This window comes from Odocoileus virginianus, chromosome X (assembly GCF_023699985.2).
Source record: "Odocoileus virginianus isolate 20LAN1187 ecotype Illinois chromosome X, Ovbor_1.2, whole genome shotgun sequence".
NCBI lineage: Eukaryota > Metazoa > Chordata > Mammalia > Artiodactyla > Cervidae > Odocoileus > Odocoileus virginianus.
This window is the reverse complement of record NC_069708.1, coordinates 7,947,017-7,970,964: the sequence shown is the minus strand read 5'-3', so window position 1 is coordinate 7,970,964 and position 23,948 is coordinate 7,947,017. Positions and strand designations below refer to the sequence as shown.

General features: G+C 33.5%; 1 protein-coding gene across 7 annotated transcripts in view; it reads left to right on the top strand.

The window, feature by feature from the left end:
* Positions 1 to 23,948, top strand: part of DMD (dystrophin) — a 2,261,655-nt gene that overhangs the window by 838,994 nt on the left and 1,398,713 nt on the right. For all 7 annotated transcript variants that reach the window (XM_070462101.1, XM_070462106.1, XM_070462102.1 and 4 more), the window contains 3 exons: positions 4,913 to 5,000; positions 16,188 to 16,429; positions 22,232 to 22,412. In XM_070462101.1, the coding sequence (XP_070318202.1) occupies positions 4,913 to 5,000; positions 16,188 to 16,429; positions 22,232 to 22,412 (511 nt within the window). The remainder of the gene's footprint in view (positions 1 to 4,912; positions 5,001 to 16,187; positions 16,430 to 22,231; positions 22,413 to 23,948) is intronic.

The window sequence follows — 23,948 nt, the reverse complement described above, 5'->3', positions numbered from 1 at the left end:
TTAGGGGGCCAAGGCAGGAGTAGGAATCCCATTTAGTAGGTTATTCTGAAACATCCAGACTCGTGAGAGATGATGGGGGTCTTTTGAGAGCAGTAGTGAGTACAGTTGCAGCATCACTTTCTGGATGTGTTTTGAGGTGAGAGTCAGTAGGATGTTCTGATGGATTGCCTGTGGGGTTTGAGATAAAGAGTCAAGGATGCAAAGTCATTGGACTGAATGAATGTAAATATAGATGGAGTCCAAGAACATGCTGTATGTAGAGGTCGGGGAGATGAGGAACCTGCATGGCAGACTGCGTAAAGGCAGTCTTTGAGGTTGGAGGAAGTGTGTGCTCATAGTCTAGGAAGTCACATCAGCATTGCCAAGAAGAGGACTGCTCTGAACCAAATTATCCAGATAAGTAAGTTGAGGACTGAGAATCAACCAGTGACACTTTCTGACTGTCAAACAGCAGAAAGCAGTGGGGACAGCCTTCAAACCAACTGAAAACAGAATGACTTCAAAAGTTTGATTACCTTCATTCCTGTCTCTTTGCTACCCTAAATTTTTTCATTTTATTTTTAGTCAACTATCTATAGCTGTGTATGAAATGAAAGTTGCTGGACTCTTCACTAATGTCTTCATACTTCACAAAGCACATTTGTGCCAGTATTTCTCTTTATTTTCCAATATTCCTCTTTAAAGTGATGTAACTTATCAGAACTCAGGTATCATGTAAACATGGACAAATATGAAGAGGCTATTGAATGGCTTCTTAAACCTGTATCTCTATGCCTCAGTCACCCAGTTTGCATGGAATATACATCGCCTGTGGAGCATAGTAATTGGTCTGTACACAGTTGCCCGTCAGCTTATAGACTGTCAGTGTCCATGTCAAGTGACCAGGCATTCCGTCTGGTACCTTAGTGCCCATGCTGCATTAATATTTTGAATACCATCTCTGATGACATCCAAACTATCCGGTTATCTTTACTGTGAGTTGGAATCACATCTGTTCAAATCTGTTTGATGCATCTTCATTGAAATACCCCTAGAAGCAGTAAGTTTGATGCATCTTCATTGAAATACCCCTAGAAGCAGTAGAGTATGTTTGAAAGAGACCTTAACTTGTAATTAGATCATCAGGGGTCTAAAGCTTTCTACTTCTGTCATCTTTTTCTGTTTGCTTGTTTTTGGCCAGGCCAGGCAGCTTGTGGGATCTTAGTTCCCTGACCAAGGATCAAATCTGTGCCCCCAGCAATGGAAGCACAATGTCCTAACCACTGCTCCACCAAGGGGTTCCCTTTATCTCTGTGACCTTGGATATTTGATGATCTTATTGGCACTCAGTTTTATCTTGTGTAAAATAAGAGAAAATAATGCTGATTCTATCTGATAGCATTACTATTGAAACACATATAAAATAATGCACATACACAGTATTTTGGTACACAGTGTTAGGCACTCCATTTTTTTTTCATGGTCATGTCAATGTTTTCAAATCTTTCACAAATTTCTATCTCGCTTTCCTCCTCTGTCAAAATGGGAGAGTAATAGTATCTACTCCAGAGATTATTGTTTTGTTGTACTGCTGATGCTGGTTATTGTTACATAAATTAGAACAATTGGAATAATATGGCTAACCAAGCAAGGTTTATTTAAGCTCACATACTGCCCCCAGGATATTCAATTATATTTGTCTCTCTGTTAGTAATACTAATTGATTATTCCATTAGATGCTTAGAATAAAGAGCTTATGATCATGACATTTAGAAGGCCATTAATAATTTCTATTCATTATTTATAAAGACAACATGGTATTCTGATTCTACTCTTTATATAATTTCATATATTAAAAAAACTCAATGTAGATAAAATAGAGGCCACTCTGATAGAAAATGGTAATTCTGAAACTGCTTAAGTTGAAGAACACAGTTTGTTCTCATTGTCCTTGCTGTCATTTTGTTATAGTATGAGTATTTATTTTTTTCTTTTTTTTGTCCTGATGTAGTTAAAATTTGAGGCGCCTCAAATCCTGCTATAACTCTTGATAGTGGGAGTATTTGAATATATTTACTTAGAATATGCTTATTTTTCTCTGAGCCCTTTGCAAAGAACATTTATCTTTTAATGGAAAATAAATTTAAAGTATTAGGAAATGTGGCAATTAGACATGAAGGACAGAGAATTTAGAAGACAAAAGTTGAGAATTAAGAAAATGTGAATTTTAGAGCTTTGTCTAGGTTCTTATCTTTAACAGTGTATTGTGGCTCCTTTATTTTCATGGACTTTTCAGTTCAAGTAGCAAGCTAGAACCTTCCATGGTTGTGCACATGCTTTTGTAAACAATTCAGTAATGTCTTTGTGAAACTGACTTTCAAGATAACCCAGAAGTTTCACCTGCTAATTGGTATGGGATCCTGGGAACATATAAATCCCCAAGCACCACAGTCTGTGTACTTAGAAATTTTCAAGTAGAATCCAAGATACTAAAATGTTTCTATAACCTTTGGAGTTTCGGTACCAATTACATGAAACTGTGTTCTCATTTGCTGCCCTTGATGTCATAATTTAAAGTGTTTATATTCCAACTAAGCTATAAATACTTTTTAAAAAAGACTGACATTTTTTAGTATTTTATTTCACTTACTTTGCTAAATTTTGATTAGTTTTAATGTATAATATGTTTTTCCTGATTGGATGTATTCTATTATCTATTATCTTTTAGAATTTTGCTCTCTTTTACCTTGAATCCAATAATGCTAGTGCATGGAACTCTTTTTAAAATAAATTTAAAGAATTCTATTCACTTGTGACTACTTCTTTAAATTGGAGAATCTTTTAAAATATTTAAAAATATATGGATTATTTTATGAGCGTTCCCAGCATTTGATATGCTTGGAGAATCATCCAATTTAGATGATTACTTACTTATCTGAAAGTATTTTTAGTGTTGCCATATTGTTTGTGTCTGTACTGCTGTCTGCATATCTAGATCTGTGTGTCTGTCTTTAACTCTTTGCTTTCAGAGGGAAGACACTAGATCTGCACTCTGCAATTACAGTTGACACATTGTAGCTTTTAAAATTTAAATCAACTTAGATTAAATTAAAAGCTAATATACCCAGTTGTACTTGCCATGTTTCAAGTGCTCAATAAACACACACATGTGGCTAGTGGGATGCAGATACAGACTATGTCCATTCTTGCTGAAAGTTCTATTGAACAATGCTTCTCAGAGTGTGCATGTATCTATTATATGCTTCCCATCTGTACTCCAATATTAAAATCTGGAATATTTGTTTAAATGCCTATAAATCTAAAAGCTTTACAAAACAGTCTGATGTATAAAAACCTGCTGCCACAAACTCAAGTGAAATCTTTGTATAAGGTGACTATTAAATCATAGAAGTATTGCTCTCATTGTATGTTTAATAATATTATAGCTTGTTTTTTCTGCAGGACATATAACATTGTTATAGCCATAGCTTTTTCTTTTTTTTTTTATTAGTTGGAGGCTAATTACTTTACAATATTGTAGTGGTTTTTGTCATACATTGACAAGAATCAGCCATGGATTTACATGTATTCCCCATCCCGATCCCCCCTCCCACCTCCCTCTCCACCCGATCCCTCTGGGTCTTCCCAGTGCACCAGGCCCGAGCACTTGTCTCATGCATCCAACCTGGGCTGGTGATCTGTTTCACCCTTGATAATATACATGTTTCGATGCTGTTCTCTCGAAACATCCCACCCTCGCCTTCTCCCACAGAGTCCAAAAGTCTGTTCTATACATCTGTGTCTTTTTCTGTTTTGCATATAGGGTTATCGTTACCATCTTTCTAAATTCCATATATATGTGTTAGTATACTGTAATGGTCTTTATCTTTCTGGCTTACTTCACTCTGTATAATGGGCTCTAGTTTCATCCATCTCATTAGAACTGATTCAAATGAATTCTTTTTAATGGCTGAGTAATATTCCATGGGTGTATATGTACCACAGCTTTCTTATCCATTCATCTGCTGATGGGCATCTAGGTTGCTTCCATGTCCTGGCTATTATAAACAGGGCTGTGATGAACATTGGGGTGCATGTGTCTCTTTCACATCTGGTTTCCTCGGTGTGTATGCCCAGAAGTGGGATTGCTGGGTCATATAGCCATAGCTTTTTAATGACTATAGTAATATAGTTCTACTGCATGATAGCTTAGAATTGATGTCTCTATAGAGACATTATTTGCTAAGCTCAACAGTATCAAATATTACATTTTGTTAAGTAACTGGGTTTCTGTTGTTTAAAAGTTAACTTTGGTTAGGAGAAATGAGCAAAGGGATTTAGGAAGCTTTATGACACTGAATTTCTTTTTCCTTGAAATGGGAGTACTTTGACAATTTTAGAAAAATTAACCTGCAGTCTTGTATTAAGATAAATATGTTTTTTTTTCACTAAATGATTTATGCTTGTATACTTTTTCCCATTGTGTATACTTACTGTATTTTCTGTTTTATTTTTAATAAAGAATATATACTGATGTTATTAGTAACAATTTCAGTGGTGTGTTTTTAAAAGGTAAATTCCACTTTAATGATCTAACAGCTTATTGTTTCATGGTTTGTTATGATTTGACTTTGGTTCCTTTTGGGGGGGCAGTCTTAACTTATAATGCCTCAGAAACCATCAGGTAACAAATGTTAACAGTAGACATCTTACTTTTATTTTTTAAGAAACAACTCAGTATGAAAATGACTTCTGCTTCATTGCCATTTTGATGCATCTATTGCCAAGAACTTGGGAAAAAAAATCTTTAGATTCTCATGATAAACTGACAGAGTGAAATATCTTAAGGCTTGAAAGGGCAAGTAGAAGTTATAATTACTGTGTAGTTTCACAATCCTTGTACTGAATACTCACCTTTGCTATCATGCTGCAGGCCATAGAGCGAGAAAAAGCCGAGAAGTTCAGAAAACTGCAAGATGCCAGCAGATCAGCTCAGGCCCTGGTGGAACAGATGGTGAATGGTAATTACACGGAGTTGATTTAGATAATCTTCTTAGGGATTTGATAAACACATAGGTTCATATTTATCAGCTGAATTATATCAGACAACCACTTCCTGAATGAAAATTTAAAGTGAGTTTGTGAGCTTTTTATTATTGTTTCTTAATGCAAAGCAAATTATTTGAGGAAATCCAACTTTGAGTCCAATGACAGAAAAGGAAATGTGGTAGAATATTTTATCAGTCTGTTGCCAAGAAATCAATTTTAGTGCAAAGTCTGCTTACATTTGTCCAAATTATTTAAGAAAACAAGATTTGCAGAAATAAATGGAAATGTAAGCAATCATATGATATTTGTAAAGTGATTATAATCAGATTTAAATTAATTTTGGAATATTTTTCCTATACCTATTTGCTAATAATATATTTGACATTTTCTGTGTTGTTTTCATTTTTTAACTTATTAAAAAAAAAGGTCTCCTCAGGGGAACTTTTTTTTTTAACTTCAATTATTTTGAGTAAGGTAAAAGTACAAAGGTAACAAAACAAATTTTAAATGAATTAAAATTAATTTTTGCTAACACTTGGTACCCCCAAAGCTGTCTGAACAAAATGCTATTGATGTTGATTATAAACAAAGTTCTTTCCAGCTGTCATTGTTATACTACCGTATTCATTTCTAGGTGTAAGTGGTTTATGAAAATCAGTGTGTGTATGTGCTTAGTCGCTCATTCATGTCCGACTCTTTGCAACTCCATGGACTGCAGCCTGCCAGTGCTATTTCCAAACAAGGCTATTTTTTTAAGAATATATTTGTGAGAATATAATAACCAAATGTAACAAATGTGTTTTTGTTAGGCATGTCAGCTTTTTCCAGTACCTGCCTGCATTCTGAGGCATAAATTCTGTGTTTGAATTATTTTTTGCTTTAATTGCCATGTTGGCATTAAAAAATTCAATGATCTTCCTAGGAAATCAATTCATTTTCTCCTTCTAATGGGCCCCATGACTATACTTGGTTAAAAATAAAAGCAAGCAAATAAGACAGCTGACAGTTGGGTTAACAAGTTAAAGAATATATAGAAGATGCAAAATACAAAAAATATAATTGTTTAGATACATGTTTGCTGGACAGTTTAACTGATGAGTTTGACAGCAGCATATTCATACTACATAAAATTATGTGATCTAAAAATATCCTTATACTGTTATATAATTTCCCCCTGGTAACTGCAATATCACTTTTTCATTTTTATAAACTGATATAAAATCTATACTTTTACATGGTCTCAACTTTAAATGGTCTTGGTTCATAATCAAATATCAAGCAGACCTTAACTCAGATTATCTGATAGTAGTATACACTGAATTACTAAAAAAAATAGAACCTACCTGCCAATGCAGGAGACTTGAGAGACACAGTTTTGATCCCTGGGTCTGGAAGATCCCCTGCAGAAGGAAATGGCAACCCATTCCAATATTCTTGCCTGGGAAATCCCATGGACAGAGAATCCTGGTGGGCTACAGTCCATGGGGCCACAAAGAGTCGGACACGACTGAATGACTAAACTCAAAAAATAAATTAAAATTTAGAAATTAAAGTAATGATGTTTTTTAATTGAAGTTATATGCAGGGTCAAAAGGCTTACCAGGCGACTCAGCAGTAAAGAATCTGTCTGCAAGACAGAAGATGCAGGAGATGCCACGGGTTCCATCCCTGGGTCCGGAAGATCCCCTAGAGGAGGGCATAGCAACCCAGTCCTGTATTCTTGCCTTGGAGAATCCCATGGACAGAGGAGCCTGTCAGGCTGCAGTTCACAGGGTCGTAGAGTCAGACACGACTGAAGTGACTGAACACACATGCACGGGTTAAAATGATCATATTGTTAGTGATAACATAATTTTCTAGATTATTGCCCTCATATCTCAAAATTTTGGAAGCATGAAGAAAAATCATGATCTATAGTAGGTGTTTAATAAATATTAATTGGCTGATTAAATTCTATTTAGCAAAGCAAAATTAAGGCAGTAATTGAGATAATGACATTGGTAATTTCAGTCAGAAAATAATAACACTTCTGAAGGAAAATTCTAGTTTATGTAGAATGGAAAGAGCAGTAAGGGGTAGGGTGTATGATTTAGACATTCCTCATGGATGACTATATTGATCAAATTTTAGCTTCTCATGTGTTCTGTTAATGACTATTTGGTGTAAGTGATATGTGATTAATTTCAGATTTGGACTATAAATAGAGAATAGATAGTTTGACTGTGCTATTCAATCAAACAGTTTACATAATTACTAAAAAGTACACTCAAAGATTCTAACTTGTCATTTTGTTCCTTTTTGTCTTTCATAGAAGAAATTGCTTAGTATTTATTTTAAGCAATTGTGCAAGTTGTGAGTTAAGCCAAGTTTGCAGTAAGTGCTTGGGGTACCTCTCTAGGTATATTTCAGAGGAACCCCCAATCCTAAATTGCAGTTGCTCCACCAACGTAGAACCAAATGATAGAGTATACTGATGTGGTTCATGAAGTTGAAAGACACACTGGTCTCTCTAAACCAGATTTCTCAACAGTTATCTCAGTAAAGCTCTTACATTTGCAAGTTAAGAATTTCCTTTCTCAAGTGTGACTATGGAGCTGTAATAAAATTCATAACCATATAAAACACATGCATCCTTGTTTTTTATTTATAGAAAGGAAAAAGAGAGCTGAATCATGGTACTTCATTTATGATCTCATGACATATCTTGTCCTTAAAAATTAAGATAAAGGCAGATCATTCCTATACGATGTTATAACTGTATCCAAGTAATGCAAATATATATAGATTAAATGTTTGATTCCCCATGATAGCAACGCTTAACATATATTCATAGTTTAAAATATGTATGGAGATAAGCATAAATATATATGCTTATATATTATAGTTTATACTTTATATAAGCATAAACTATATATGTGTATGTATATATACACACACATAGGAAACTGAATATTTTACATAAAATAGTTTATCATGAGATTAGAGCATGTTTAAAGTATCTAGAATGCTTTTGGAACTCTTTTTCCTTCAGAATGAAACTCTAAGACATGCAAAAAAAAGATTCCTCAATGCTTATAGTTTACATCAGTTTTGACCCCAAATGGTATATTTCCAAACATATTTCCAAATCAGTTTTGGCCATTTCTAAGTATCTACTGAAAGCATGAATTTTTAGCACCACTTAAGAAATGCAAAAGAAAAAGTATCTGTTAGTCCCGAAGGCATTTACCAAATGAATTTAAGAAAGGCACTGAGAAACAGGGAGGTAGTGTCTCAAAATGGTTAAAAATACAGAGATTATTACCATGATGCCAATATAGAAGGAACTGCTTTCATTTGACATTGCAAAGTTATGCTAAAAGTCAATTGTATGTCCTGAAAACACTGTTTCTCATAACACACATTTAGTTTTGCGGGGTTAAATAGAAGTTATGATCAATTAGAAGATAATTTTTGTTTTGGCTGCATCATATCAAATGCCAAGTGTTATAAGCATAAGAATATTATAATACAGTTACTATTAAATATTTTGAGTTTTAATATCAACTATATTGTGAATTTTTCAGTAAAATGATGTATACTTGAATGATATGCAGGAATTCAGTAAGAGATTCTTATTAATTCATTTGGGACCTTTTTTTAAATCAAAAAAGTTGCATAAATTATTTGCATACATCAAAGCTATACATGAATATTTTCCTCTTAAGTGTATCAGTTCTTTTAGAAGACTATAAAGGATCTCAATGATCATAATAGACTAAAATGGAGACTACAATGATACTAAAAGGGAGAATATTATATAAAATGTTAATTTCTGGGATTTTGACATGGAATTTTGATATAGCTTTGATTCATCTATTTAACTGTTTCTTTTAATTAATATTGAATTTATTGCTCCTGTATCAAAATCAGTTGATCGGAGAGGTATGGGGGATAGATAGTCTTATAGTGTTGAGTGGTGGAAAGCTCTTCCTCATGTTAGAGAAATTTTTCACAGATAGAATCTTTATGAAGTTTATTTTCACTATGTAAGATTAGTATCATAGCCTTGCTGCTGCTGCTGCTAAGTCACTTCAGTCGTGTCTGACTCTGTGCGACCCCATAGACGGCAGCCCACCAGGCTCCTCCGTCCCTGGGATTCTCCAGGCAAGAACACTGGAGTGGGTTGCCATTTCCTTCTACAGTGCAGGAAAGTAAAAAGTTAAAGTGAAGTCGCTCAGTCGTGTCTGACTCTTAGCGACCCCATGGACTACAGCCTACCAGGCTTCTCCATCCATGGGATTTTCCAGGCAAGAGTACTGGAGTGGTGTGATCATAGCCTTAGTCTCTATAAATTATTCACATCCTAGAACTTTAATGAGAGTTAGTGGGAGATGAAATTGGGTACCTAGTGATCTACTTATGTTTCCTGTAACTGTGATATTCTGAGAAGGGGAATTTCCAGATTTTTTTTTATTTAAATTAAAACAATATACAATATGGACCATTTTAATGTTTATTTTTCTATTAATTTAAACACAAAATGGTATAAACTAAAATTTTAGGAAATTTTAGCTATAAATATCAAGTATCTTGCTATTATATCAGTAATATAGATTATTAATAAACACAGGTTTTAAGTATTTTATTTTGAACAGCTTTTTAACTCATTTGCATAACTTCAGAGCAAAAGCTTTTCATTGTTTGAATGAAATTATGGGATTTCAGGAGATCTAGAACAGTTTTATGCCTAAAAATATGCTTACTTCATTTTTATCTGTTTAGCATTAGACTTCATTTTTAATTCTTTTTGTAAAATAATGTTCTTGTATCAAATATTTAGTCGCCTTTTCAGTCAGATATAACAAAAAAAGACCCTGGGTTTGATAAATTATTTTTCTTTATTAATATTGAAATTACCAAAATGTTGCATCAAAACATTCATTTAAAAACATAAGCATAGCTCAGTTTCCTTTTTTTAAACTATAAAATGGTTTTACCACAATTTCCAGAGGAGATCCTATAATTATCTAATAGGGTTAGTAATGTTTTCTACATTAAATTGTGCTTCACTTTCAATTTCTAATTGTAGTGTTCTGTGTGTTAATTAAGAGCCTGAAGACAATCACATTAAGGAAATGTTTAAATAAAAGTAGTAATTATTAGTATATTAGACTAAAAGAACATTTCAAAACCATCATCCCATGAGTGTTAGATTATAGTGTTTAAGGTAAAACCTAATAGTAAGTCTGCTAAGTATCATAATTAAATAGCACAGACTGATATCACAGACAAGGGCTCCTCTTATCCATAATATTAAGTATGGAACTGTATTTTTAATATTTTCATTTATAGTTCATTAAATACTTTAAAATGAATGATGTCATTTGAATTTGGGCAAAACTTTGTCAGATGGATAAGGGCAAGCATTAGGGTCAGTTTGACTCACCTCAAAGGCAAACCTCTCATTATCTTTTCACATCACTGTGAAGAATTTTCAGAGGCAATAGCTATTCTAATTGTATATTTTAATGGGAAGCGATTTTGTAGCTGCTCTGTGTATCAATGGGGCAAGGAAATGGTACTGTATGCAGTGGTCCAGCCCCTTCATCATGAATGAGCAGCTTTCCACGGTTGGACTCATTTCCTCTTCTCTTGTTCTTTCCTGAGTTCTGGGCAGCTTGATTTATGTTTCCTGTTTTTCCACGTGACACTTGGGATAATGGTCTACACAGAGTTCACACTCAATAAATGTTGTTAATTGACAGACACATTTTTCTTTGTTTAACTTTAATCTCCAAAGGAGGAGACTCGGTTCCTGGTGTGTGTTTCTGTGTGTGTCTTTGTGTGTCTGTGAGTGTAGTGTGTGTGTGAAGGGAGGAAATTAAAGAGGTCACTGGTGTGGAAAATTAGTCACAAAAGCAAATATGAGTAGAGATCTGACTTTTTTCCTCTTATAATTCAGTGCTGTTTAGAAAAGGAAAAAAATGAAAAAAGTTACATTTGTAAATTTATATATTAGATTTATTAGGGACATGAATTTTATGCCCAACCTATTTATTTAAAGCTATTATTTTTAAAACAAGATGATGTGGCAGTTGTATAAAAGTTAGCATCATCAGAAAACACCCTAGAATTAGTTTATAATACTCAGACCTTATTTTCATGGACTCTGATTAAGTTTCAATTACATTTTAGGCTGTTGTATTAAATGCCAAATGGATTTGTAATGACCCTCACTTAATATGCAACAAAAACAGGAGACTATTAGCAACTTTATTTTAAGTTTTCACTCCAAATATTCTTCTAACTCAAGAGCTCTGAAAACACAGGTTTTGTATTATTCTACCCTGGCTTCATGGCTAATGATGAATATACTTGATGAGGAATACTTCACTTTAAGTGGCAGTTTTGAAGTACTTGCATGGAAGGTGGTGCACAATTAAAATTATTCTAACAGTCTGTTATGCACTGTATACAAGTAATAAAATTAATGGATGCACTTCAAGTAATGATCCATTTCCTCTGGGTGCAATATATTTATTCATAGACTATTTCAGGGGTTGTTTAGAATATGAAATGTGAATGGATTATGATCCATTATCCCTGAGATTCTAATGTGCTACTACGAAATGGTTTCCATAAGTATTGTTCATAACGCCTGGTGAGTTAATGTTTGTGTTCTTAAGTAGCTAAGAAAAAATTAGAAAAACAGATGCTCAGTTGATACTTAAAACTTTGCAGGTATCTGCACTTATAAACTGTCTTGAAACCAAGTTTTCAGTTAAGAAGCATAATTCTGTGAAATGCACATAAAACAATTATATTGAATAATAAAATTATTCACATGGGTGTATTTGCTGGGGAAACAGTACCTTTATTTTTCTGAAAAGTTTTAAGGGACTTTTTAATAATCTCATTACTAGTAGTAGATAATAGGTGGCCAATTAATTCATGAAGTTGAAGTAATAACATTTCCAATTTTAGTTGATTCCTCCTCCAAGTATTTTAAATCAAATTCGAAAGAAAAGAGAATGCCTGGGTCTCTGTATTTGGCTTTTCGCATCTGTGACTATTGCTCCCCTAGTGTTTGTATTTGTATGAAATAAGCTATTGATTTGGTGTTGGGCAAGTTCACAGGTAAAGTGTGTTTATTTTGTACCTACTCTAAGCTGAGAATTCTATCAGCTACTACCAGTGAAAACATTTTTCTTAGGGGATTTTATACTTTAGAAAGACAGGATATACTCTTGTTGAGCAGGAAGCATATTCATATATGAATTAATACAGTATTTCCATATAAAGCCTTAATAATAAAATGTCTGATTTTCTGCAGTCAAAATCATATATTATTTAGTGACATGTAGAAATTTCTGTTTTTAACTTTTGACATGGCTGTCCTTTGTAACTTGAATTTCAAATGATTATAAATTTATGACCGATTATTCCAAGATTCCCTAATAATCTCTTATACATTCATTGCTGATTGATATGATTTCTTATAAAATGTATAAATATACTTTATCCCTTATTAGTGTCATATTATATAAAATTACTACTATCATTAAAAATTATTTATTATTTTTCACAAATGATCTTTCTCAATCATTAAAAACTCTTCTCCGGTCCCTAATTTCACCATTTGAAAGATCTGATCTCTTTTCCTTGTTTCCTATAGGTTCTTTTTGCATTTCTTTATATTAGCATTGACTAATATTTATTGGTTGCCTAGTATATGTCACGTTTGGTGTAACAATTCACACATGTTAACTCAGAACCCTGATAGGTGTTCTATGAAGTCAATTGTATTTTTTAAAAAATTTTAGTTTATATTGGAGTATAGTTGATTGACAGTGTTGTGTTACTTTCAGGGGTACAGCAGAGTGATTCAGTTATATATACACGTGTCTATTTTTTTTTCAGATTCTTTTTCCATTTAGAGTACTGCAGAGTATTGAGCAGAGTTCCCTGTGCTTTACAGTAGGTCCTTGTCGGTTAACTATTTTATATATAGCAGTGTGTACATGTCAGTCCTCATTCCATGGATGAAAAAAGTAAAGTCCAATAAGAGTACTTAGCAGAACCCAGTTCACTCATTTAGTAAAGGGAGGGGTCAGATTTGAACTTACCAGAGCTCTTGCTGTGAAATTTTATACCCTTTTGCCTGCCTTTGCCATTTATCCTAGTAAGAGATCCTTCTTGTACCTGTTATACTTTCATTCCCTTTATTCAGTTATAAAAGTCAATATGCTTATAAGTGGAGAGTACTGTAGATTTCAGAGTGGAATGGTACTCAATTCACTTTTCCCATTTATATTAATTTCTTTTGTAGCAATGTTTAGCATTTGGACATATTTTAGGCATGACATTGAACTGATAGTTTTGGGTAATAATCAAGGACTCATTAAATTCTATCTCTGGATTTTATTAGGTGCTATAGAACTTACTGATACTTCAGTATAATTTGATTTGTATTTTGCTGATTAAATTAACATGCATTATTCATATAAAAATTAATTTATTATTTTTTCCAATTGCTTAGGGGTTTTCATATGGTTGACCTCAGGAACAGTGAGATAATATTTTCTGTATTCCCTTATCATTTAGACTAATGCTAAATAAATTCAATCCAGCATCATTCTATCAGTACTTTTAATTTACTTTAGCATTTCTTATTTGTCTATCACGGACTTGGACTACCAAGGACTCCCTTCTTCTAAGTGCTTATTCACATTTAATATATGCTGAAAATATTTCTCCTAAACATCTGGTCTTTTAGATCCATGGCACATTTTTGAGTCATTTTCTAACATAATTTACAGTTTCTACCCTGTGTATTTTTAAATTACTTCATTTTCCAGCAATAATATCAGCATTTTATCATAGTATTTTTTCTCAAAATGAGTGCCTATATGACCAGACGTTTGGATTCTTCTCTTATATTTGGCAACGAATATGATCATTTTATAACTATAGTTTCTTAGTGGCATCCCTCGGAACATATTTTGGTATAATTCTTGGTCACTGCTCAAAACCAAATTATCCCAAGCAGAATATCCCACGAAACATCCAGATGTCTCAATGTCTCAATAAAACCAGTTGCTTCCTTAACTACTACAAGGGTATTAGAGGAATAGTTTACTCCTACAAACCACAGGCTGCCTTTTATAGCTGTATATGTAGAAATGATATTTGTGGTTTGTTTTCTGCAGTATCATCTTGAATAGTGTCAAACTCTGAAATTAGCGAAACTGGAGCTGTGCTTCAAATGAATTGAGAGATGTGGTTTGGAAGCATAGCATAATTTTGACAAAATAAAAATCAGAGTATCTGAGCAGAGTTAAGTAAAAGAGAATAAAATAATATAATTGTTGACTTCAAATCCATGTTTTTTATTCTCTAGAAGGAGGAAAGGGGAGGCATGTACAAGGTAGCAGAACTTCAGGCCTCATATTTGCTAGAGATGGTCTTCAGACTTCTTAATAACTTACTGGTCCTTTAACTAAATCATATTATCAGAAAGTTGTATAAAATAGACAGTCATAGAAGTAGATTCTTCTGGACAAGTTGGTCTTCAATAAATCACATTAGCCCCTTAGATACTTTAATCTAGAGGAAGACTTTTACACTGAGCTTATGATCTCTTTTGAGATCTGTGAATATATGTAGGAATAGGAAACATTTGAGTATTCCGTATTTCAGAAATATTAGGAAGTTATCAGTGCTATCATAGCTATGTTTTTTTTTCCCACTTTTTTTTTCCATTTATTTTTATTAGTTGGAGGCTAATTACTTTTACATAGCTATGTTTTAATGTCCATATTATATTTAATATTTTTCTTAAGTGTAATTTATTAAGGAAGTTGCTATGTAAACAAATTGTGTGTATAAGAACATTTACATGTTGTGAACACTACAGAATTAATACAGAATTAATAATGTGATATTGGTGTACTCTCATTAGTACAGCATTAGTTACATATCACACTTTGAAAAAAAAAATTAAATGAGATGACATATGTTAAAAGACAGCATATTCCATAAGACATAGTAGGTTTTCTAGAAGGCTAAAGTTGATAATGATTTGGTTATGTTTCCATTTTGCCCTTGATAGATTTTTTTCTGCTTAAGTATTTCTATAGCTGGTTTTCAAATATTCAGATCAACCTCCACATTTGTAAATGATGTGTAAATAATTTAAAAATCTTCTTTATAATTAAAAAGATTATTTTTCCTAATGCTTGTTTTCTTTCTTTGGACTCATGTGTAGTCTGCTTATTTCTGGCTTTGTATAGCATAAACAGATAATTAAATTGATTTTTTAAAAATACATGTTCACTTTTTACAAAATAGAAGTAGAGTCATGGATGTAGAAAGCGAACTTCTGGTTACCAGAGAATAAGGAGAGGAGAGGGATAAACTGGGAGATTGGAATTGACGTATACACGCTACTGTATATAAAATAGATAACTAATAAGAACCTGCTATATAGCACAGAGAACTCTACTTAATACTTTGTAATGGCCTGCGTGGGAAAAGAATCTAAAAGAGTGGATACATGTATATGTATAACTGATTCACTTTGCTGTATACCTGAAACTAACATATCACTATAAATCAACTAGATGGCCAATAAAAGCCTTTAAAAAGAAATTGGAAATCTAAAATTTTATGTACATATTTTAATTAAAGACATGTATGACACAGTGATCAATAAAAGGATTTTAAACAAAAAATCCAAATAATAACAATTTAACTAATTGTAAATCTTTTTAAAAAGAAAAATAAAGTTACTTTTTAGACCGTATAGTTTAATAATATACATGATATTTAACATTTATTTGGAAATATCCAAAAAGGTATTTGTCTCTAATCTTCCATCCCCCATAACTTTGTGCATTTTTTGTTTTTATTTAAATGTATTCTACTCTACTATATCTTATGTATCCTTATCTAGTACTTTGTTGTATTCACATTCTTTGATAAAATGCAGCTCCAGCAATTTGTAGTCAATAATGAGAAATTGTATTGATACTTCAGCTTCTTCAATAAATAAATTATTTATTTGAAATCATTCAGGTGATGAATAGTTTTAAACGAGACAACATTGGTTTTCAGATAATGTCTTTCAGTTTGTGGCTTCAGTGGATATATATATATTTTTAAATCTGTGTTTCTAGAGGGTGTTAATGCTGACAGTATCAAACAAGCCTCAGAACAACTGAACAGCCGGTGGATCGAGTTCTGCCAATTGCTAAGTGAGAGACTTAACTGGCTGGAGTATCAGAACAGCATCATCGCTTTCTATAATGAGCTACAGCAATTGGAGCAGATGACAACTACTGCAGAAAACTGGTTGAAAACCCAACCCACTACCCCATCAGAGTCAACAGCAGTTAAAAGCCAGTTAAAAAATTGTAAGGTAAGAATCTTTGCTCCTATTTGGAGCATCATAAGTAGGAATTTCTTAGAACTTTCCAGAAGAAGAGCAGAGTACTTAATGATAAAATTTTCCTCTTAAGGGTTTAGTGAAACAAAGTAAAGATTAAAATAAAAATGACAAAACTCATTTAAAATAGGTAAAATATGGATACCCGAGTCCAGAAAAGCTTAGTTACACATAGTTAATTGATTTTCTCAGATTGCAAAATGACGAGGCAGTATTGGGATGTGGGAACCACATGTATCCTATGGAAAGTGGAAAATAATTTGGAGCTCTTTCTTATAACGTTAAGAGGAAAACTCAGTCATCTGTTCAAAATGTGGAATCCACACAAACACAAGCAGCTGATATCCTATATAATTGGATACATGAGGAAAATCTTTTAAAATGGCAGTTATTAAATTTGGATAATTAAGAAGAAGGTCATTTACAAAAATACTTTTTATATGTGCTTGGAATATAGAGGAATCTCAAGGGATAGTACAGTAACCCAGCATCAGAGCTGTTATTATTCTTAAAATAGAAGGGATCAGGGAGAGAGAAGTTACAGAAACCCTGAAGATGAATTAGATGTCCATTGTAAAGACAGCTTTCAGAGCCAGTCCAAGTGCTAACACAGGAATGGAGCCAGAAAAATAGAGACTCTGTTTTACTCTCTTTCTTGACTCCAGATTCTGAACAGGACTCCCCATCAACTAAAATTAATCAGAAGTCAGAGGACAAAAAGCAGTAGTCTATAACTGTCATTCTCCTAGGCTACAGGAGAAGGTTGGGCTGTGTATCTAGTAGGGTAATCAAGATACAACACACACAAAAGGGCGGCAGAAGAGACTAAAAGAGTACTCTGCATGTGTAAGAAAACAAGGGATATATCAATAGAAACAACTTGAACTTTTTGCATAAGTAGTTACTACAAAATGTTAGTTTGCATAGTTAAAACACTTTTCATGGGAAGTAGGAAGTTGCTTACAGGATAGATGAAAAGGTTTCCAGGATGAACGTTAAGGGTAGACTGAGGTGACTGGGTTTAATTTTAAAAGTAGTAAATGAGGGTTAATCTGCATACTTTGGAAATAATGGTTTAAATAATGGGAAACTGAAGATGGAGAGATGACAGGGTTGGTTTGGAGGCTATTAAACCCAGAAAGTGATGGGAAATTCAAAGTTATTTTGAAGGGGAAGTCAAATGAAGGATTTGATGCTTCTTCTTCGCATAATGAAACTACAGCTTTACTAGGAAGTAAATACATTTAGCAAATACATTTTTGGATAAAGATACCATATAGTGAGGCATTTATTTTATTAGCGAAATATACAAGTATAGGGAATCTCTTCTCCCTATAATTCTAGATACATTTGCATTTTGCTATTAAAGAATAGAATCCATGACTTTGTTCTGTGAATTAGTGGAATATTTCACCTATATCATTTCTTGCAATAAAAAAATCTGATGATAGTTCTTTAACCTGTTTCTTGAAATTCAAATATAGACATTAATTACATCTTCAAAATGCATTCATCTATAAAATACATATTCAGTGTCTCTAATGTGGCCAAGAGTGATATTAAGTGTATTAACTGGTTCGGGCTGCCATAACAAATACCGTCAACTGGGTGGCTTAAACAAAGAAGTTTATTTTCTCGGAGTTCTAGAGGCTGAAAGTCCTAGATGAATGTCTGGCAAGGTTCAGCTTCTGGTGAAAACTCGCTTTCTGGCTTGCAGACAGCTGCCTTCTCCCCATGTTCTCACCTGGTCTTCCCTTGGCACATGTGCATGGAAGGAGAAAGATCTCTCTCTCCTTGTAAGGCCACTGATCCTATCAAATAAAAACTCCTGTGTTTAAGACCTGATTTAACCTTAATTACTTACTTAAAAACCTCATAGCCAATTATAGCCACCTTGCGAGGTTAGAGTTTCTGCACGTAAATTTGGGGGGGGCATCATCCAGTCCACTGATTCTCCCCCTGCCCCCTATTTATGTCCTTGTCACATACCATGAGCCCCCAAAGTCCAGAAGTCATAACTCATTCCACCATCAACTCTAAAGTCCAAAATCTCATCATCATTTAAATCAGATATGGCTGAGACTCAACATACAATTCATCCTGAGATAAATTGCCCCTCTGACTGTGGACCATTAAAACCAGGACGACATATGTGTTTTCAAAATATGATAGTGGGACAGGCATAGGGAAAGGCATGCCCATTCCTAAAGGAATAAAAGTAGGGAAGAAAGAAAGGATGATAGATCCTAATCAAGTCCAAAATTTAAGATTTGAGAATAATCTCTGGCTTGATGCCCTTCCTTCCAATCCTGCTGGGGTGATAGTTCTACCGTTAGGACCTACTGGGGTGGCAGGCACTTAAGTTTTGCGAAGGTCAGAATGAGCGTTCATTGATCCTACCCTTATAACATTATTGTAGAGTAGATGAAAAGACATTAAGTAAATGATTAAATAAACAGCTATAAAATTACCACTGGGGCAAATGTTTTAAACAGAGTTCTGGGAGAATATCTAACAGGGAAATCCTGACCTAGACAGAACCACTAAGGGCAGCTTCCTTGAGGCAGGTACATTTGAGTTGAAATTAGGAGAACAGCAGGGAAGGAGGCTTCAGGCAGAATAAACATGGTGGGAGGGAGCAATAATGACCAAAGAACTGAAATAAGGCCGAGGTGAATACTGAGCATAAAAAGGCAAAAATGCAAGCATATGGTGGCTCAGATGGTAAAGAATCTTCGTGCAATGCACGAGGCTGGGGTTCGATCCCTGGGTCAGGAAGATCACCTGGAGAAGGAAATGGCAACCCACTCCAGCATTCTTGCTTGGAGAATCCCATGGACAGAAGAGCCTGGCTGAACAGCCAACACTTTCAATTTTCACATAGGAGACAAAGCAGTGACTCTTAGGGCACACTAGGTCCTTGGTCTTTTTCTGAGAAGAGAATGGAGATCACTGGGAGTTATATATCTTAAATATTCCTTCAGGGTTAGAGAAGTCATCCTAAGTGAAATTAATTCTTTTTTTCCTGCATTCAGCCACAAAGTTCCAAATTCTGATTATATGATTCCATCCCTTTTTATCACCCTTATTCTTTCTCTCTTCCCCATTGGTTTCTGTTAATTTGATGTATCACCTTAGGTACAATGTTTAGCAGGATAGCTCAAGATCATTCACACAACAGTGAAATTGTACTACTTCGTTGTGATCAGTGATAGGGAAATCGATTACCTCTTCCTATTTGTCAATGTAGTCTGTTATTTGGAGATGTTTTTTAGGAGTAGGGTGCAGATTTAACTCAGACTCTAATATTTACCAGAACTGTTCTTGACATGTTGAGGGTTAGGGAGCACTTTAGGAATTGGAAGAAAACCATGGACATTTTCCTGAGAAAAATAAACATTTTTCCAGGGTTAACATACAATTTTAAAGGATAAACAAACTCAGAGAACATGGCTTACTGTGGAGGACCAACCACACTAAGGCTTTTTTATGGAAATAATGAGTAACTGTTATCATTGTTAACATCTTTTAAATGTTAAATATTTGAGGTCAGAATGATATTTCCTATAATTTACTATCAGAACTTTAAGATCCCAGCTGAACGTTTGCCCAAATGTTTTATTAGTTTCAAAGTTCCCTTTGTTTCGCAGAATATACTTTGCTATACTGTAGACTCCTTATATAGCCCCCTAAACAGGGAGAATGACGGCTTTCCATCTGGCCAAATGTAAATCGGGTTATTAAATGTTTCACAGCAGATGTCAACGGTACCATTTGCAAGTCTAGTGTACAAAGTGAATGTCTGTAATTCTATGATCCAAATCACAGAGTATTACCTTTTGCCTCTTTCTTATTCTTCGTCTATGAATATACAGCTACCTTCTCGCACTTGATCAAAAGACTTTATATTTGAATGGGAGAGATGGGGGTCATCTCCTCATTTATTTAAATGTCTTTCATTTTCACCTACCAGATGAATCAACTCATACTGATATAATCACATACCAAAATTTCCCTGAAAGTTATCTTTATATCTTCTAAAAATAGATAAAATGATCTATGTGATAAACTTATTCATTCCTAAGACAAATGTTACTTTCTCTAAAAGAGTATGCATGCATCCAAATATATATATATATATATTTACCTTTACTATAATTTCTGTGAAGGTGAGATTTATATTTTGTTCATAATTACTATAATTCTATAAATTTTCCCTTCTAATTGGCTTGTGTTTCCTGATAGCTCAGTTGGTAAAGAATCTGCCTGCAATGCAAGACACCTGGGTTCGATCCCTGGGTCAGGAAAATCTGCTGGAGAAGGGAAAGTCTATCCAATCGAGTATTCTGGCCTGGAGAATTCCATGGACTGTATAGTCCATGGGGTCGCAAAGAGTCACACACAACTGAATGACTTTCAGTTTCAGTTGGCTTGTGATCCAATTTTTTAATTTAATTATCCTGTTTTTATATTTTGAATGGTAAAGAATCCTGAAGTACTTTTTCTAGAGGTAGCATAGTTATGATTTCTAAGTGAACAATCATAGTAATAATACTTTAAAAAACATTTTTAATTTCTTTGAGTTCAAATTACATATGTTTCAGATACTTATGAACTGCAATTTATTGGAGACAAAAGAGTTTGAAGACATTTATGTTAAGAACAGCACCATTCTGAAGAAATCGAATGCAGGCTACAAATGTGAACTACATGTGTAATTTTAAATGCTCTAAAAATGACATTGAAATAGGAAAAAAATAAGTCAGTGAATTTTGATAACATGTTATATTTACCCTGATATATCAAAAATATCATTTTAGGATTTAATAATTATTTAAATTTATGTGAGTTTGTATTTTCATACCAGCTCTGAAATCTAGTGTATGTTTTACGATGACAACACATCTCAATTTGGACTAACTACTTTTCAGATGCTCAGTAGTCACAGTTGACTAGAGACTACTACACTGGATAGCCTGGCAGAATGTCCATGTGACTTGATCAAACAAATCAGAATAGTCTTGAGAGTGAAAAGGAGTGTTATTAACAATTATGCCGAGAAAACAAGAGTCAAACAGAGCAAAGAGTCCCTCTAATTAAAATGATAGCAATTGCCTATTCAGTCGGAAGAAGTAAGATCATACAAAACTTAGATAATTATAGACACAAGTGTGTGAGTGTATATACTATTAGTATGTAAAGTACAAATATATGTATACATATATGATTATAATATATATTCTACATGCATACATGTAATCTATATAACATTAACTTGCATGCATATATTTGGCTTAATTTAATATATATGTAGACATATGTAGATATGTATGTATATATATAATTTATATTCTACACAAATGAATTTAGAGAAGAAAATTGTTCATTGGATAAGCTTAGAATTTGAAGCAAAGGTGCACAATTTTGAGATGAGAATTGTAAAGGAACATCTGTGTTTGATTTATGAAAAAGATGTAAGGTCATTGATAGTACTTTTCAACTGTATCAATCCATACCTGGTGATGTTCTAAATGATGTCATTTTGAAATTTAAAAATTGTTGTTTATGATGGTATCTGTTGAGTGAAGAGCCAAGGTATTCTCAAATTGATGACGTATGCTGGAGGCTCGCTTGAATCATCTTGGATGTTTGTTATCAATTTTTTGATAAAGGCCTTTAGCTAAGCTTGCATCACTGCCTTTCAATATTTTCCTTTGCAAAACTGTAATGTATGCAAAGTAACAGTGTTATTTAATACTCTAAATTATGGTACAGGATGAAGTCAACCGGCTGTCAACTCTTCAGCCTCAAATCGAGAGATTAAAAATTCAAAGCATAGCCCTGAAAGAGAAAGGACAAGGGCCAATGTTCCTGGATGCAGACTTTGTGGCCTTTACAAATCATTTTAACCAAGTCTTTGCTGATATGCAGGCCAGAGAGAAAGAGCTACAGACAAGTAAGTAAAAATACTTACAATGACTGACTTGGAATTTTCGTAATTAGTTACTTGTCATGAAAAGAGTAAGTACTAACTTGAAAGAATGATTTCCATCAAAGAAACCATGCTCCCTACAACCTGTAGTAACAAGTAATGAAATGCTATTGTAGGAAAACAGATATGTTAGATTTCCATTTCTCTCCCTCCATTATAATTTCATGACTATGAGAAATAAAGCGTATGTTGTATATAGACATAACTTCTCCTTGGCAAGTTGCAAATTTTACAATCTGATGTTTGGAACATGGAAGGAAATAAAAGAGCAGTTGAAGCCCTGTTAGCAGGTTTTCATCAAATCCATTTTGCTTCATGTACAAGAATATCTAGCTAGGTGTCTTGCTAATACTTCTATCAATTTATATGAAGATTATTATAGCTGTAGCATACATGTGGCAACTGAAACTCAGCCAAGGACAGATTATTCTTTGGGCTGCATTTTACTATTGGATCACTCTAACTATACCATATCTTCTTTTTTCTTGTTTACTGGTAAAATACAATATTGCTCCACAACCGTGGAGCAATTATGCAGATACCTACCATATGACTAGCAAATTTTTCAGGATGTCTCTTTTGTCTTTCACCAATTTGCTCTTAGGATATTCATACACAGTCCAAATACCCCTACTCATCAGCCTACTTTTGAAGATAAAATTTCCTTTGACAAGCTGGTTTTTTAGCATGTTTAAGTATCAGTGAAAGGGTTTTTGAGTCACCATATACACATATGCATATGTATATATATGTACACACAGAGGAGTATAGAGTAAAACTAGATTCCAAAGCATTAAGATAAAAATATTTTTTAAAAGTTATAGAGTTTTTATGAGAAGCACAGGAACATATATTTGTTTTCTACCGAGACTTTAAATTTGTTGGAACACTCGCATTTTTAATTGCTTTCCTTTGTAAATATGCAACAAATTTACCACACAATAACATTTCTAGAATCAGTATAGTGTAATATATGGGCTTTCCTCACTTTCTAATGTTTTTTTCTTTTACTTCCTGGTGAGGTCATGTATTGAAAAATGAATGCTTTCTTTTTTTTCCCCCCCTTTACTTCAAAGTCATTTTTTGCTGAGGAGTTTATTTTACTGATAGGGAATGAAGGAATACAACTTTACAATCATGTCAGCTCCCTCTAGTGGATTTCAGTGTACTTGTTGCTGGGCTTCTCTAAAATCAGTTGGGGAAAAGACTGTCCTAAATTTTCAAACATTGACCTAATTAAGAATAATGCATTTCCATTATCATAAAATCCATAAACCTCCCTTAAAATCAAGTACACATTGATGGTTATACTGTAACTCAGCAAAGGAGCATATTCACTGAAATTTATTTTAATATATATAAAGTTATTAAGATTTAACATATTTTTCTGGTTCTTTTAAAGGTATTCAAAATGTTGCTGTGTGATGACATATTGAATTATGATACTATAATATAAATATATAATAATATATACACTCTATCTATACAGCTATCAATATA